This window comes from Nomascus leucogenys, chromosome 11 (genome assembly GCF_006542625.1).
Source record: "Nomascus leucogenys isolate Asia chromosome 11, Asia_NLE_v1, whole genome shotgun sequence".
NCBI classification, from domain to species: Eukaryota; Metazoa; Chordata; class Mammalia; order Primates; family Hylobatidae; genus Nomascus; species Nomascus leucogenys.
In genome coordinates, this window is record NC_044391.1 from 60,023,657 (window position 1) to 60,041,301 (window position 17,645).

General features: G+C 34.1%; 1 protein-coding gene across 11 annotated transcripts in view; it reads right to left on the bottom strand.

Moving 5' to 3' along the window:
- KIF21A (kinesin family member 21A) overlaps positions 1-17,645 on the bottom strand; it is a 155,422-nt gene that overhangs the window by 15,571 nt on the left and 122,206 nt on the right. For 3 of the 11 annotated variants that reach the window (XM_030822625.1, XM_030822623.1, XM_003252307.3), the window contains 9 exons: positions 16,941-17,001; positions 16,521-16,575; positions 13,330-13,544; positions 10,571-10,678; positions 8,725-8,853; positions 6,587-6,625; positions 5,886-5,897; positions 2,074-2,210; positions 245-425 (listed from right to left, as the gene is read on the bottom strand). In XM_030822625.1, the coding sequence (XP_030678485.1) occupies positions 245-425; positions 2,074-2,210; positions 5,886-5,897; positions 6,587-6,625; positions 8,725-8,853; positions 10,571-10,678; positions 13,330-13,544; positions 16,521-16,575; positions 16,941-17,001 (937 nt within the window). Of the gene's footprint in view, positions 1-244; positions 426-2,073; positions 2,211-5,885; positions 5,901-6,586; positions 6,626-8,724; positions 8,854-10,570; positions 10,679-13,329; positions 13,545-16,520; positions 16,576-16,940; positions 17,002-17,645 lie in introns of all 11 variants that reach the window. The other 8 variants (XM_030822622.1, XM_030822621.1, XM_012510795.2 and 5 more) reach the window with 4 other exon arrangements.

Consider the following 17,645-nt stretch of genomic DNA (forward strand, 5'->3'; position numbering starts at 1 on the left):
ACCGATCAAATATGGCTTATCCCTTTCTGTTTAATACCAGGCTCTTGTATTTCATTTGTCAAATTTTCCCCCCTCTTATTTTATCTGTGCTTTTCTTTGTGAACACTTTAATATCCTCTGGGAAGTGGACAGGTATACAAAAATTAAAATGCATTTATAGTCCTCTCTTATATTTTGTAAAAACAAAAAACAAAAAAAAGAAGAGCTATTCCTCCTTTATGCTATATGTCTTCAAGTTACTTACGTTAGTGTTCGAATGCACTTTGCTGAATCTCTGATATCCCACACCTTAATATAAGATGTTGATACAGTGAAGACCAAACTGGTGTAATTACAGTATTTTACAGACACGACATTGTTGGGATGACCCCCCAGTGACATTATTTCCTGCCCAGTCACCAGATTCCATACTTTACAAGTCCGATCTAAAAGGAACACATAAAAAAAAGAAAACACTGTTAATATGAACTACTTTAGGTTCTCTTAACAACAAAAATTATTTAAATAATTTCTCTTCTATGGGAAGGAAATGAAAATAGTAATTAACGTACAACAAGGATCCTAACTTCATCCTTGACCCTCTGCAACAGGCTCAAAGACAAGGTATGTGTAAAGGATCAGATAAAAGTCTGGGATGTCTGGTGTACGTATCATGTGGTATTGAAAAAATATTTATGAAAAATTTTGAAATGGTCATACCAAAAAAGTCTTGCTTCAAATTGCCGCTGAATTTAGAATGGCAGTCTCAGATCAGCCTCTTCAAAACATTCTTCTCTGATCATACTCTTACCTCCTCACAACATTCTCTACACTAGTAAATATACACACATTTTTCCCCCCAAGGGTCAATGATTGATAAATTGTATTTTTATTTTTGACCCAAAAACATAATCACAGAACTATTCTTTTTCTTTTTCTGATATGTTGAATGTCTAATTATACTGGAGAGAAACATTTAATTTGAATCATTAGAAAAATACAGTATTTTCAAAGAACATATTTTTTTTAATTGGAGAATTTCTTTACTTTTATTCTCAATTCATAAGTTCTAGCTGGGATCTTATACTTCCTTCATAGACAATGAGCAATAAATATTTGCTGATTAAAGTGAATCTTGGACTATCCCTAAATGCTAAAAACTTTCACTAGCTCCCTGAATTCCTGTACATGTTTGCTTTTCACCTTTCTAGCCTCAACGATCAGCACTTCTCTTATACATATTCCATTTTTCAACCCAACTAGAATTAGTTTCCAAACATGCTCCACTTTTATCTTCATGTCTCTGCTTATGTTATTCTGTAATCTCGATTATTCCTTCCTACCTGTAAATATCCAAACCGTCCTATAAAGTACATCCTAAATGACTCCTTCTCAAAGCCTTCCTTGTTTCTCATAGCTGAGCATAATTCCTCCCTTTTCCAGAACCCCAAAACTCTTAGTCTATAACTCTTCAAAGCATTTATAGCTGGTTTCCAGTTACTTGCAATTGTACCAAAGGGGTTAAGAGTGCAGGATTGGAGAAGGGTATACCTAGGTTTCTAATCCTGGTTCTTCCGCTTACTAGCTAAATTTACCTGAGAAAAGTATTTATTCACTTGAATCCTGAGTTTCTTTGTTTACAAAATGAGGATGCAACATGTATCTCATTGAGATTGTTGTGAGAATTAGGTGAGATATACCAGTATACTGCCTAGCATAGCCCCTGATATGTAGTAAGTGTTGCAGAAATAGTGGTTGCTACGCATCTTATCTCTTTCCCATATTGTATATTTAAATAGCCTTTTATAGATTTTTATATAACCTGCATTTCAAAATTCAGGACCCTACATGCAGTACATGCCCAAATACTGTAGACAGATGTATTCTGTCACCACTGTATTCACAAAACATCAACAGAAGTTTTACTTGCTGCTCAACTATGCAATAATTTTATATATTTTACATTCAGGGGTTGAACCAGATTATCCGATTCTTTCTGGCCTTAAATAGTTTGACAGTTTTTTAGAGCATGTTAAAAATGTAATTTTTTTTAAAAAAAGCTATTAAATATCTGCATTAGATAACTACTAGCACCTTTTGATCCAGTGAAGAGGAGATCATCAGTAGAATCCACACAGAGCACAGCTTTTGTATGCCCTTCAGCTATGTGAATACACTGAAGTGGAAAAGCTCTGATTCCTTTTGAAGCAGGAAATGGGTTGATTATGCCTCTAAGGTAGGGAAAAAACAAACAAACCAAGACTCGCTTCAGTATCATGAGACTATATCATGAGACTAGTTTTGCTTTTTTTTCCCTAACTTTAAGAAGTCTTTGTAAGTAATTAGTAACAAAATCCAGACTGCTCTCTTAAGCAAAAGGACAAAGTGTGAAATAATAATAGTGATGGAGTATATCAACTAATCAGGCATCTGCTAACAGCTGCATTCTGCAAAGAGCAAAGACTATAATACATCTAGATTTTCTCATTAATAATTTCATCTCTCCAAGGTTTAATGAAGCCACAGTGGGAATTATTTGAGTGTACTGAATTCTGACAAATAAGGAAGAAGCAGAAATGACAAATAACAGGAAGACATAATTCTACGTCAAGCTGGGGTGTAAAGGAACATGCTGGAGAAAGTGTAACATATATGCCACCTAAAATACTAAGAAAGCAGGTTTCAAACAAAAATTGAAGATAGGAATAATTGAATGAACAGAAATTCTAAAGGGACAATGAGTTAAAAAGATCAACAACTTAAAGAACTGATAATCTCAAAGAAAACTTTAAAAGAATGAGAATTTAAACTAACAGTGAATGGATAAAGAAAATGTACATACACACAATGGAGTACTATTTAGCCATAAAAAAGAATGAGATCATATCATTTGCAACAGCATAGACAGAACTGGAGATCATTATGTTAAGTAAAATAAGCCAGGCACAGAAAGAGAAACATTGGATATTCTCACTTATTTATGGGATCTAAAAATCAAACAATTGAACTCATGGACATAGAGAGTAGAAGGATGGTTACCAGAGGCTGGGTAGGGTAGTGGGGGTTGGGAGAGGTGGGGATGTTTAATGGGTACAAAAATAATAGAAAGAATAAAGTAAGACCTACTGTTTGATAGCCCAACAGGATGACTATAGTTGATAATAATTGTACATTTTAAAACTACTAAAAGAGTGTAATTGGATTGTTTGTAACACAAAGGATAATTGCTTGAGGGGATGGCTACCCCATTCTCCATGATATGATTATTGTGCATTGCATGTCTGTATCCAAACATCTCATGTACTCCATAAATATACATCTACTATGTACCTGCAAAAATTTAAAATAAAAAAATTAAAAACAATGAAGCTCTTTAGGGAGCTTTCTCATAAATTTGATATTTTTGTAGTTTCTGCTTTATGGCACTGGGCTATGTACTATGGAAATATAGAGATTATCAAAACATTGTCCCTCTCCCAAAGGAGTTTAAGAGAGGGTCTGAATTAAAATAATGGTGTTGGGGAGGCTAAAGATGATAATGAATTAAGACATGACAAACAGTCAAATGTACCTTCGCTCAAAGCATTATATGCTTCAAATTATGTTGAATTATGTCCATTATGTAAGACAAATGGCATAATATTAGGACAAATATAGGGATAAAGGAAAACTGTTTTGTTTCCATCTTCTTAATTAAAGAGAATAATCTTCAAGATGCAAGAGGGCAGAAATGATTAAGAAACGTGAGCCCAAGATAAGTTAGAGCTGACAATGGAGATTTATTCAATAAATTCAAGTATTTCTGTTTTTAAATCATTCTATCATAGGGTTTTGAAAGTATATGCCATTGTGTAGTCATAATCCTTGTCAGTACTCTAAGAAATCAAAAAGATCAAAAAAAGGGACAAAATATGTAGACCTGATCTTCCAAAAAGCAGGAAAAACGTGGATTTCAGAAACTCAACTTCTTGTTGAGTCTCAAAGAGGAATACATTAAGCAAATCATTATCCACTTAAAAATAAATGTTCACCAACAAAAGATAACATGGGCTTATCAATCTCATGGGGAAAGTTTTTTGTAGGGTTAACAGATACCAATTTAAGGGAATGTCATATTCACAATATATGTTGACTCTAATAAAGCCCATACAATAAGACTTTTAAATGATATTCTTGTGGACAATATGAATAAGTATGGAACTATTAAAGTATTTCCACAGGTAGTTGAAGAGTCACACCTAACAAGTCAAGGTCACTGCTGATCTGGAAGATCTTTAGCATCTAGTCAATCTTTACCTAGCCCTAGGGAGAAGTGGCATGCTTATTAAATGGTATATTAAAGAACTGGACATTATATTGCCTGAAAAAAATCACTGAAACAAAATTCATTTATTTTATATGCCTACTCACTATCAATGATTTGTTTAATAGAAATAAATATTTCAGGAGAAAGACAGTGGTAGACTTACTGCATTCTATGTAGGCCATATATGGAATGAGGTGTAGTTTTAGATGTCCCATTATAAGAAGAACATTGAAAAATTGGAGTCTTTACAAAACAGTAGAAGCAGAATGAAGGATCTGTAGACTATATTACATAAGGAACAGATGATGAAACTATTGAGCTGATAAAAGAACATTTATTGGAGAGAGGATACAACAGCATAATTTAAAAGGGCTGAATATTTGAAGCGCTGTCATATATAAACAAAAAGATATATAAAATTAATTCTGGTAAGGGAAAAAAGGGCTGATGAAGACTAACGAATGGAAATTGAAAGGAGGTAAATTTAGAGTTGGGGAGAAAAAAACATTTATTTTTAGGGCCTGGTTATAATGATCACAAGAGTGATAGGAGTTTCTTATCCCTATAAATGATATAAGGAATTATTATTTCTGGATATATAATTATGAAATCTGATGCCATGATTTGCATACATGTGTCAATTTGAGATTACTGAAACTAATGCTCAGTAATTTGTAATCTAACAATTTAACCAGATTAAAATTGAAATCAGAGCAAAACCCACTCAAAAGTCTGAATCTGACATTTGGAAATTTTGATGCCTTAAGGTTCATAGATATGAACTGAAGCCATCAAATTTACACATATTGCTTCAGATATTGAAAAGGTATGATTCTAAAGAATAGTAGGTTGCTACTGTTAATTCTCAAACAGAAAATATATATGTATGTATAGATCAAAAAGCTGATTGTAAGAAAACAATTCATGTTAACAGCCTAAGAGCTATTTTCAATGTGCATTTAATAACAAATCTTCTTAAGAAAAAAGCTAAACAGTACCCTCAGATGTAATACTGTGTCTCCAAAGGTTTCTTTCCTTCAGATTACAAGCTTTATCCTAAGAATCTAATAAATGTTCCCTAATGATGTAACATTCAACACAATTCTGTCATGTCAAAGGTTATAGTATCATAAAATACTCAGTAAATATTTGCCCCAGTGACTTATGTATGGCACAGTTATTTCCAGGAGATCAGGATGCCTTTTTTTCATTCTTATGTGTTTTCATGTCATTGGTTATTCAGTCTTTTGAGGAAAAAAAAAAATCTCAGTATTAAACATAGTGTTTTATTAGATACTTTAAAATGTTCTTAAATATTCAGAATATTAGGATTAATATTTTATATAAACTACCAAAGATAATAGAAACTTACAGATATTAGAAACATATAGCCATGGTATTTCTCTATTTGAATTAATCTATTCACATTTTGAAATATAAAATCAACTTTAAACAAGTTTAAGGTTAAATATGGCAAATTTGTACAACAGACTTGATATGAAGGAGGAAAAAAATAAACACTTATTTTTGTTCCATGCAAACCTGTAAGGTCTTTTGATACTGGAAATGAAATTAATTTCCTCTCCCTTCCCCTGCCTACCTTCTGGAGGATCTGCTGATGATCAGCAAAATGGCCATAAAACAAGGAAAACAAGTGCAAAGAGGGAGGACATAAAATGATAATGGTGAAAGGGAATGAGACAGAGAGAAAGAGAAAGAGAAGTTAAGGACCCCCAGAAAAATCCATAAAATGAAAAAAAATTACAGTTATTTTTAAAGCTGCACCTATTCTTAAAAATATTCATTTTAAAAAATGCTTCCTTAGTGTTTATTTCTTACTCTTTTTAATTTTTGGTATAATAGTATGCTTTTTTTCTCTAGCATATTTTTATTTTTAATCATATAATCTTTTTACTTAAAATTGCTAAACCAACAAGAAAAAAACACCTTCTCTACCTCACACACTTTGAGGCATTAGAAATACCTAATTGTTGAGAATAAGAAAACTTCTTGACATTAATATTCATAAAACTTGATTTCTTTTAAAGAAAAGATTCAGATTACAGACAGAAAACAGGTATCACAATTTTTAAACGATTATACAAAAAAAACATGACTTTATCTAAAAGGAATGATCACAAAAAGGTATTAAAATTATCATGTTTAGAAATATTAGTGCATTTATATGATTTACAACAAGTGATGCATGCAAGAAAAATGAGACTTGCTTAGAATTTCTAGGAAGGCACTTTAGAACATCAATGAAATTCCAGAATGTAGGAAAGGGAGGAAAGAAAGTACCTGTGTACCTCCGAGAGAGAGGAGTCACTTTCATCAGACCTATAGTGAAAGAGTTAGAATTATGAGAGAAAGAATACAGATGTCAACAGGTAAGGACACTGACTTTGGACTCAAAATCAACAGCATGAATAACAGATATATAGCAAACATTTCCTTCATAGTGCCCTGCTTTTCTACTTGCACTGGATATTAGCATGTTTAAAGTATAGCTAAGTCACATAAAAAGTTTGATATTTATGTCTTCTAGCAAGACTTTGGGGGCTAAAATTTTCTAATACTGATATACAAAATCTATCCTCACTTCTAAAATTTAGGCCTTGGAGAACAGTATCAAGTACATGAGATATAGCACTTTAAGGTTTGCTCCATTTAATTTGACTAGTCCTGGAAAAATTTTCCCATTTCAGTAACTGTTGATCAATGTTATTCACCTTGATAATTATTACTTTAGATATAGACTCTAACGTTGAAGTTACACAAATAGATTGTGTTTTGGCATAGAAAGCAAGTCACTCAAAATTTAATAACTTTTGGCTTTAACTTATCTCAAAAACACTGAGTTCTTTTGACTAGGGAGCATCTTAGTAATAGCTGGGGTAATTTAGTGGGCTTTTAAAATAGACAAGTCACTCCTGTTAGCCCAACCGTGAGGCCTCCAAGACTGCAGTGAGTCTGGTTATTATGAAAATCTATTTAGATTGTACACCAGGCTAGAGGAGAATGAGGATATGGTGAGTGTTGGCATAAAATGTAACAAGAAACAATGTGCGGGATCTACGTCCTGCTAGTGGGATATGGTAGCTTCAAAAAGGAGCCCCAGAGAAAGTAATGTAAAGGGGTAGGCAAGTTTTTGAAAGAGTAGAGCAGTCAGTTATTCTACATTTTAGTTTATAGAGATGATAACAGAGTCAAATTATTGGTAGCTCATAAAGTATTTCAGTAAAAAATATGGAACTGTGATTAGGTTGTCAAGATTATCAAAAGATTGACAGAAAATGTTCTGACTGTGAAGGCAAGGTAGACACAAATTTAGCAACTCTTCGTATACCTAGTGAAACTTGACTTCCCAAAAGTATTCCTAATGTTCAACTTTTCTCAATTAATGACAGAAATAATTTGACAATGTTAAAGAGTATTTTGTTTAATAACACACGAAAATATTTACCTACGTATATCAATTTAAAGAACATATCTTCTACTAATTAAACCACATTAAAATCTAATGAAGGATCCATAAATAAAAGAATTATCCATAAATTAAGTATATTTATAATTCTTTAAAAATTATGGTATGATTCTCTAAGTTTATAGAGCCATTTAAAATGATCTAAACATGCCAGACAGACAGATCCTAAATGGCATCCTATAAATTTTAGAGATTATTGATATATACAGGGTGGCAATAGCAGAAAACAATCATTATCATTCCAAGTCCAAGCAGACAAGTCAGAGCTAATAAATACCTTATGGCAGTATTGTTAGTGTGGCATTCTTGCAAGAGAGATTCTGGTTCAATGTGTGGATACTCTGTCATTTCAAATTTGATGACATTTACATTTTCCACATCCCTCCAACTTCTCTACCCCTGCAACCCACTCCCAGTCCTACTCTCTCCATCCGTAAAGGTGATTTTTTATTCCAAGAACACAATTATTGAAATTTTGTGTTGAACTTGTCTAGAACAATCAGATAACAATAACGTGTTGCACATGTAACAGTGGTCTTTGTAAACTGTTATATCCCCCAGAAGTAAAGTAATTTGCCTCTTTCCAACTCAGGCTATCTAAATTAGAGGCTTTTGTGGGCTCACAGAAGCTGAAGAATCTCCAAAAATTTAAACATCAAGTGGTCTCAAAGATTTTTCAGTTCTAATTTACTTGTAAAAGAAAAGGCAAGACAAGTGCTGAAGGCATAGCAATACAAATCTACAACAGGGAATAATGTTCAGCAGGAAAATAATTTTCTCTAATTTTGGCTGCATGGTTCCTTTCCCATTGGAAAGATGCATAAAATATGGCAAGAGTTCACAAGTCAGGCTCCATCTCCTACACAGAGATGACTACATGTTTTCTACAGACTGTACTGACAGGTTGAGAATATTATATAAATAATTGGGGCTCTTTTCCATAATGACTTACTTATCCTGCTGAACTGATGTGTTTCCCTGAGAAACAGTAAGACGATTAAAAACATTCAGTTCATTACGGGGCCGGCTTGGTGGGGAAGAAGGAGGTGAAAGACTAGCCTCTGAAGTTCCAGAATCTGAGCTACAAGAAAAAAAGAACATTAAGTAGGTGGCTTTAATTGGTTATGATTTGTTAGAAAAGTTACAAGAAACATGCTCTTCAAAAAAAAAAAAGCTTTTTATTAGAGAACTCCTTCTTTCCTTTCTCTCTTCCTTTTTTGTAAGATAAAATGCATTCTGAACAATTTTTAAAATTTCTTTTCACTGGATTTTGTTACATTGGCCACAAGATGGCACTAAAGAGTAGATTCTATCTGCTGAAATCAGAAGTCAGTATAAAAATAAAGCAAGCCACATTTAAAATTATACAATTTTAGAATCAAGAGAAAGTTGCTCACTTTACAGATGAGGAAAGAGACCCAGAGAGCTTACAAGAAGTTTGCTTATTCAGTTGATTCATTCATCTATTTTTAAATCATTTACGTGCTCCATCCCCATTTCCCAATTATTCTTGAGAGATTTAATTCAGTAGAAACAGGCAAACTACATCTTTAAGTACAGGAAGCAAGGGTGATAAGAAGGATAATTTTGGCCAGGCACGGTGGCTCACGACTGTAATCCCAGCACTTTGAGAGGCCGAGGGGGGCAGATCATGAGGTCAGGAGATCGAGACCATCCTGGCTAACATGGTGAAACCCCATCTCTACTAAAAATACAAAAAAATTAGCCGGGCGTGGTGGTGGGCGCCAGTAGTCCCAGCTACTTGGGAGGCTGAGGCAGGAGAATCGCGTGAACCCAGGAGGCAGAGTTTGCAGTGAGCCGAGATTGCGCCACTACACTCCAGCCTGGGCGACAGAGTGAGACTCTGTCTCAAAAAAAAAAAAGAAGGATAATTTCTATGACATTCAAGTCAGCTAAACCCATGGTCAAAAAAGAGAGTGTGCATCTTGGCACAGGGTAGTGGATGGTATAGAATTGTCCATTTAGGCACGGAAAATAAACGAACACTTCTTTTTAAATATATTCACATTAATTTTTATGTCAAAGAAATTAAAGTAATTCACTTCACTAATATTTAAATGTAAATTCGCATAAATGCTTTCAAGGACATGTCTAAGACCTGCCTGTCACATGCAGAACAGGTAAACTGAGGGAGAGGTGGCAGGGGTTAACAGTGGTTCTAATCCAATCAACTTCTGCATGCTGTCTTGTTGCAATTTGTAAATGCCCAGTTAAGTGGATAATCAGATTATATTATGTACTGCTAAGTAAACTAACCCTCACAAAACACACAGAAGAAACACTGAAGATAATACCAACAATGTAAACATGAGAGAGCAACAAGAAAATGGCACAACAACACACCCTATGATAAATATTAGTTTTTCTGTCAGCCACTCTAAAGAGGTAGGGTCAAGATCAGTTTTAGCTGACATTGCAATGACGGTCAAAATTAATTCTAAATTTTTCTATTAATAGAAGACTATCTGAAATCTAGACTTAATAAGCCTTACCTCAAGTATATATTAACTCTTAAAATGATATACACAAATAACTGGCAAGCAAGTAAGTGGACATGATCAGGGACAAGTGCTCAAATATTTTTACAGGTATGTGTATAACCAAGAATATTAGACCACTGAGCCAAGCCAAAAGCTGACTCGACTGTCTTGATTAGTCAAATAGTCATAACCACAGCACCAGCCTAAATCTGGAAAATAATTTCATGATTGTCTTTAGCATCTAAGTGCAGCAGGCATTTAATACAGTCTAGCAGGTAAAAAACATTAGTCACTTACTGCTTTTGTTCCTTGGCCTTTGATTTTTCTGCTTTCTCATATGCCTTTCTCCTTGTTACAGGAGAAGGCTCTGGAATTTTTTTTTCTGATAGAGATGACTGCCTGGAACTAAGTAAAAGAAGATTCTTTAATTACCTATTTCTAAATTTGCACATACAACTTTGGTAGATAGTCAATCTAAAATTTGTAATAGGTTAATAACTGGAACTTGAGAAAGATTATTACTTGAGAACAAAAAATAAAACTAACATACGAAAATATTACATGAGTTATTTTTAGTTGATGGAAGCTCAGCAACTATAATTTTTAAATTGGTGTTGTTATTAAATATGTAACAACTTATTATCTTTGAATATAAATATCAATGATATACTGCCAAATAGCTATAACAAATATTTTAGATGTGTTTTAATTTCATTTAATTTTATTTCAGATGAAGAAAAATTATCTTTATAGTTTTGTAAGAACAAAAATATTAGAATATCAGAATATGAGAAACAATGAGACTTAATTAATTAATATTGAGACACAATCACAAAATAGTTCTATAGGTAATCATACACACACAAAAATACATAATTATTTTACTTAGCTAGTATTTAATTTGTATCTATGTATATTTTAGTAATAAAAGTATTCTTGCCTTAAATATTTTAAATGCCAAATGTCTGCTTGTAATTAAAAATTCAAGAAAATAATTTTTGTATATGGTGGTAATTAATTTTAACTGAAAAAAAAATTCTGGGCCAGGCATGGTGGCTCACACCTGTAATCCCAACACTTTGGGAGGCTGAGGTGGGTGGATCACTTGAGGTCATGAGTTCAAAACCAGCCTGGACAACATGCTGAAACTCTGTCTCTACTAAAAATACCAAAATTAGCTGAGTGTGGTGGTGGGCACCTGTAATCCCAGCTACTTGGGAGGCTGAGGCAGGAGAATTGCTTGAAGCCAGGAGGCAGAGACTGCAGTGAGCCAAGATCACATGACTGTACTCCAGTCTGGGCAACAGAGCAAGACTGCCAAAAAAAAAAAAAAAAAAAAAAGTCTGGGGAAAAAAAGCCACTAAGGAATTAGACAGCAAGACTTCCAGAATGGGTTTGCATGATTCCTATTTAAAAGTGAAAACTAAATGTAATTAAATTTTGTGTGCTTGATTTTTCTAATCAGGAAATCACATTTTAGCAATCCTGCATCATTTAAATTATAAGGATCACTTGAGTAAAAGTTATGCAGTAATGGCTTATAAGAGTTACTGCACCAAGTGAGTGACCAAACTCTCACAATGTATAAAGAATTACAAATATATGAGTATAAGCATGTGAATTTATGAAAACTTTAAAGTAAGTTATTTAGAGGCAGAGCCCAAAAGATATTTTTTACAACCTGTCATAAGGATACATTTTTAAAATGTAAAAAGGCAAATAGAAGAGATTACCTGAATCTGGATTCCAGGCCATAGATTTAGTCTTGAAGTTCCAAAAGTCTCACTCATCTGACAGACTAAATACCTAACACATGCTAGTTCCTAAAATCTGACCTCAGTTCTCTATCACTACCTTCACCAAAAGCATTTCTTCTATTCTCATCTTATCACAAAAGCAATGAAGCCATAAACTATTCTGGTTAGCAATCTCTAACAGCAGATCCAACAGTTAATTACATAGGCCACCTCAAGCACATGCAAGAAAGTTCTGTCATCATTAAAATTAATTCTGGAACAAAAGGTAGCAGATGGGATTACTGAATGGAAAACAATGGAAATATCCTCATAAAATGAAGAATATTATGAAAATGGCTATTCAAGGTTGGAAAGTTTGTTATTTTGTATTATTTACAGATCATATAGTGTGTGCCACTTTTGGGGAGGCAATATTCCTCAGTGCAGAGATGTATTCATTCCATAAATTATCTGCTAGACCACATGTGAGGATTAGTTTGAAAAATAATGTTAAAAATCTTTACCAGTGAATGACTAATCTAATATTAATATAACTATCAAAACACACACAAGCACACATGGTACACATATGTAAACACACACATACACATACGCATACACACACAGGACTATGTGGGAAAATCTTTCTTTGACCTCAAGATAATAATTAAAAATAGTCTATGCAAGAGTTATTTTGAATAGAAGGTTTTTTGTTCAGATTATCATAGGAAAGAGAATATTTCCTCCTTCAAATCTTTAATAATACCAATAAAAATATTTTTGGGGCATACACTCATCCCAGAATATGCAACATGCTTCAAGGTAAAAAATTAGGAAAGCTCAAAATGTATTAAACTTGTAATTGGTATTTTCTTTTTTCTTTAAAAGAGTCAGCAAACATTTACTATCCTGACAGGACTCTTAAAACTAGGACATAGGTAATTTAGAGCAAATTTAAGAGTCTAAACTTTCTGTTTATACATAATAGTTATATAATGGTTTTATAGGTATAACTTTAATTTAGGTATTTCTATATAAGTATTTTCTGTAATTCATAAGTCAGCCTTTATAAAAATTATAACCCTTAAGAATGATCCTAAAACTAGGAGACAAGACAAAGCAATTCAACAAAGGACATCTCATCTTAAATTATTTCAACTCTCCAATACCTTAGGGGAGACAACACCTAACAAATTATTTCGAAAACCAGAGATCAAATTTATATAAATTTTAAATAATAGAAATAAGAAATTAGCAACATGCATACTTTTTTTTTAAAAGCCAAAAGAAAAGAAGTTAGTGTAGCTGGGCCAAACTTACATGCTGCCTATCTTAGAAGGTAAGCCAGGTGGGGGAGAGAGCTCTTTTTCCCTAGCAGAAGTACCACTTGTCTCTGTATTCATTCCAATCTCTTGCCCTTCTGCAACAGGTGTGAGAGGGCCAGGCAAGGAGGCATCTCCTGTACTAGTGTCTGAAGCTAGTTCACTGCTATCTGCATACAGCAATTCCATCTGAGTGGTGGTTCTCCTTCGGGCCTAGTCAAAGAATGGAAGGAAAAGCAATCAGGAGCAAACTCTTGCGTAGAAGCTGATTAGAGAACAGAGATTTATATGAGTTTGAAATAGGTAAAACATTTAGCGTGTCTTTTCCTAGAAGGTGTGCCAAACATAGCATGTGAGATAGTGACAAGCCAGAGCTATAGCTAGATAAAACCTTTAGAGGCCAAAATAATAGCCAACATTTGTATTGTACTTATATGCCAGGCACTGTTCCAAACACATTATTATATTAGCAGGAGATAGGTAATATCATTATCTCAATTCCCAGTTGAGGAAACTGAGGCAAAAAAGCTAAGTAATTTGGCCAAGGTGATACAGCTAGTAAGTGGCAAAGCCAGATTCAAAGCCAGGCTGTCTGCCTCCAACATTACTGTGCTCTCCTGACACTTGCGGCCAGCTCCCTCAACATATAATTAAAAAAAAAAAAAAAAAAAAAAAAAGAAGAAGAAGAAGAAGAAAGACATTAAACCAAAAGATAATTGCAGGGAAGCTCAACTAAATCCTGGTTTTTCCCATGCTTTCTTTTTCTAATACAATTTTTTTTCAATTATTGTAAGCCTCTTCCCATGATGCCTTAAATATATGTTTAATTTGCCCACTGGACAACACCAGCTAGTTTCAGCTTTGGGCAGCCTGCTGAGGCAAGTAAAGGTTATTTTCCTAGAATCTAAACTCACTATAAGCATTCCTTTCCTTACTCTTGACAACCAAGTGACTATATGGTTATTGCTCAGTTAGTTGTTGATGTCACTAAAGTACTAACAGATAATCGAGTGGTTTACCAGATTATAAGCCTCCAGAAAGGAGCAAACCTGTTTTTTCAGCTGTATAGCCCCAGCTCTTAACACAGTGCTGGTACACACAAATTTAAAATATATAATCAACTTCATTTTTTTCAATAAATGAAAAAGAAATGATATGAGATCCGGCAGGGTGCGGTGGCTCACACCTGTAATCCCAACACTTTGGGAGGCTGAGGCAGGTGGATCACGAGGTCAGGAGATTGAGACCATCCTGGCTAACATGGTGAAACCCCGTCTCTACCAAAAATACAAAAAAATTAGCTGGGGCATGGTGGCGGTCGCCTGTAGTTCCAGCTACCTGGGAGGCTGAGGCAGGAGAATGGCGTGAACCCAGAAGGCGGAGGTTGCAGTGAGCCGAGATCACACCATTGCACTCCAGCCTGGGCGATAGAGCGAGACTCTGTCTCAAAAAAAAAAAAAAAAAAAAAGAAAACGAAAAGAAAAAAGAAATGATACGAGATCCTTTTCAGGCATCTTAGCAGTTCAAACAGAGTAGCAGGTAGCACTTCAGAAAATGTTTTAAAAGAGAAAGCCCTGTAGCCATTTTTTATACTCTTAATTCTCTCCACAGCCAAGAACCTAGAGCAGAGATGAAATTTTTCTTGGGAATTCTTAACCCAGGTGGTTCTTTCAGGAGATGACCTTTAGGCCACCACTTCACATTTCTCTCTAATGTCCCACAGTGGCATAACTAAATAGGCTTTCTCAGGGCCTGAAAGATAAAATTTATCTTAAGAGATTCTCTCCTTTGCTTAGGACTAGATCCAAACCATAGCAGAATGTTTTATTTGAGTTTTGGTAACTTCTGTTTAGACACTTAGAATAATAAAACACAAACCACATGTTGCCAAGCCAATAGCTCAAAGACCATGTGTAAGAGCCTGGAGATGTTTTTTGATTGGCTTGACCAGTGTTTTAATAATCTGCAAAATCTATGTAAAAATCTGTATTTAAGAATTCTCTTGAAAAAACAAAGGATCTGGTAGCCTTAGGCCCATACTCCCACACAGCGAAAATGAGCAAAACTTGATGGTGGCTCTTTCCTTTTAGATGGAGCATGTACTCTCCAGGTAATCATAATGATGAACCGTTCGTTGTATATCCAGCTAAATTAGTCATTTGCATTACCTGATTAACCACTGTGGGCCTTAAATATATACTATCCATTGCACAGTATTATTATTTCAGGTCCTGATTCAATCCATTCATTCAACAATATTTAATAAGCACTGCAAGAATTCTTTGTTTTCAAACATCGTATGATTGTTAGTCAAATCACCTACCATCAAATGCTACCACATGTACCATAGTTATCTCACACATTTAACTGCATGTATAATTTATATCATTTTTAAAACCCTACAAATATGCATCATAGCTTCATAAATTTTTAACACATAATAATTACAGATTAGATTATTATTAAAACCACCTCAAGGCACAGTTAAATAAGAAACACTTAAGAACACACTAGAATGCTAAAATTTAAAAAATCTCCTGCCAATCTAAATGACTGATATTGTATGCCACTACAGAGTCTAGAATTTAGTTAATCAGCAGCTTAAGAATCACCCTCCATAATCGTGTTATCTAGTGGGAAAAATATAAGAATACAGTAAAGCCCAATTTCCACCAAGGAGAAGTTTTTTTTTTTTTTTTTGAGATGGAGTCTCTCTCTGTCGCCCAGGCTGGAGTGCAGTTGCGCGATCTCGGTTCACTGCAAGCTTCACCTCCCGGGTTTAAGAGAGTCTCCTGCCTCAGCCTCCCGAGTAGCTGGGATTACAGGCGCCTACCACCATTTCCAGATAATTTTTTTTTTTTTTTTTGTATTTTTAGTAGAGACGAGTTTTCGCCGTGTTAGCCAGGATGGTCTCGATCTCCTGACCTTGTGATCACCTGCCTCGGCCTCCCAAAGTGCTGGAATTACAGGCATGAGCCACCATTTCTGGCCAGAGAAATTTTTTAATATAAATTTTTTCAGTTACCACTTAAAGGGAAATATGATTAAAAAAACTAAATAAAGAAGAGCTTTAGTAAAACCATGCCCTCTTGCTAATCTATTAAGAGTCAAATCTGAACCTATGTGTTAAATAGTGATAACAAATAATGGTGTAAAACATGTTTACCTGATACTTTTAGTTCTCCTTACCTTGTTCTTAGGTTTCACTTCACCACAAAGCTTCATGAGATCTGAAGACAGCGTGCTATATGCAAATAAATAATTAAGAGCAAGATTAAATAGAAAATTATTATAGAAAACTATAGCTCCTCTATATCAACGACTACAAAAAATTTATATGCCTATGGGAAATACAGAAAGACATTTAAAGTCAAAATGAATTAATTTTAAAATAATTCATTTATGTTCCTTAAATATTTCAATATTTTCATTTTAAAATTTATGATGGTTAAGCGTAACTTGGTTTCTATTTACTGTTTCTAAGTGCTATTCACTAGGCCATTAGATTGAAAATTATTTCTGTTTTATGGTAATTGTTTGATACAACAAGATAAAAGTATTTAAAATGTGTAAATAAGTCAACTCTATTGTTTCTAAAGGCCTTCTTACCTTCCTTCTGATCCTGGGCTGTTCAAAGGTGCATCCTCATCAGTACTATCCTCTACATTTTCTACAAAAAAATGTTTAAAATATAAGCATTATCCCCATGTCACGGTTTGAATGGTGACTGCAATCCGTAGGCTGTAATAAACAATAGCTCAACATCTCAATATGGGCACGATGGTTTTAGTAGCCGAATCTAAATAGACAGAATTGTAGAAAAGTATTTCTAAAAACTCTCCTTTGATTGTGTGTTCTAGAATGAGTAAAACATGTTCAAATAGGAAAACCATGACTTTGAATGGTAAACTGTAGAAGAATAACATCCTTTCGAATGAGATGGGTACATATGAATACTGCAGAGTCATGTATGTATCCTGTACCATCCAAACATACAAGAATCCACTGTTTAAAAATATAAAGTAAATGCTACATGAGCCGCCTCTAATGTACTGAGCCAACCAACAATACTACATAAAGTGTAAATATAGTTGTTATACTTTATCAGTTATGCCAATGTACTTAAATATTTCTCCTTTTTTAATTTTTGTATTTTTGCCTTCATATAGAAAGAGAGAAGGTGTGTATGAGGGTGTTCAGAAGTCACACATCAGCATGCAGCTCATTCACATGAACACAGAAGACAAAAACAATAGGCTTGCATGCAACAGCTCTGTAAACTAATACAAATAAACCACTGCTATTTCAGAACAA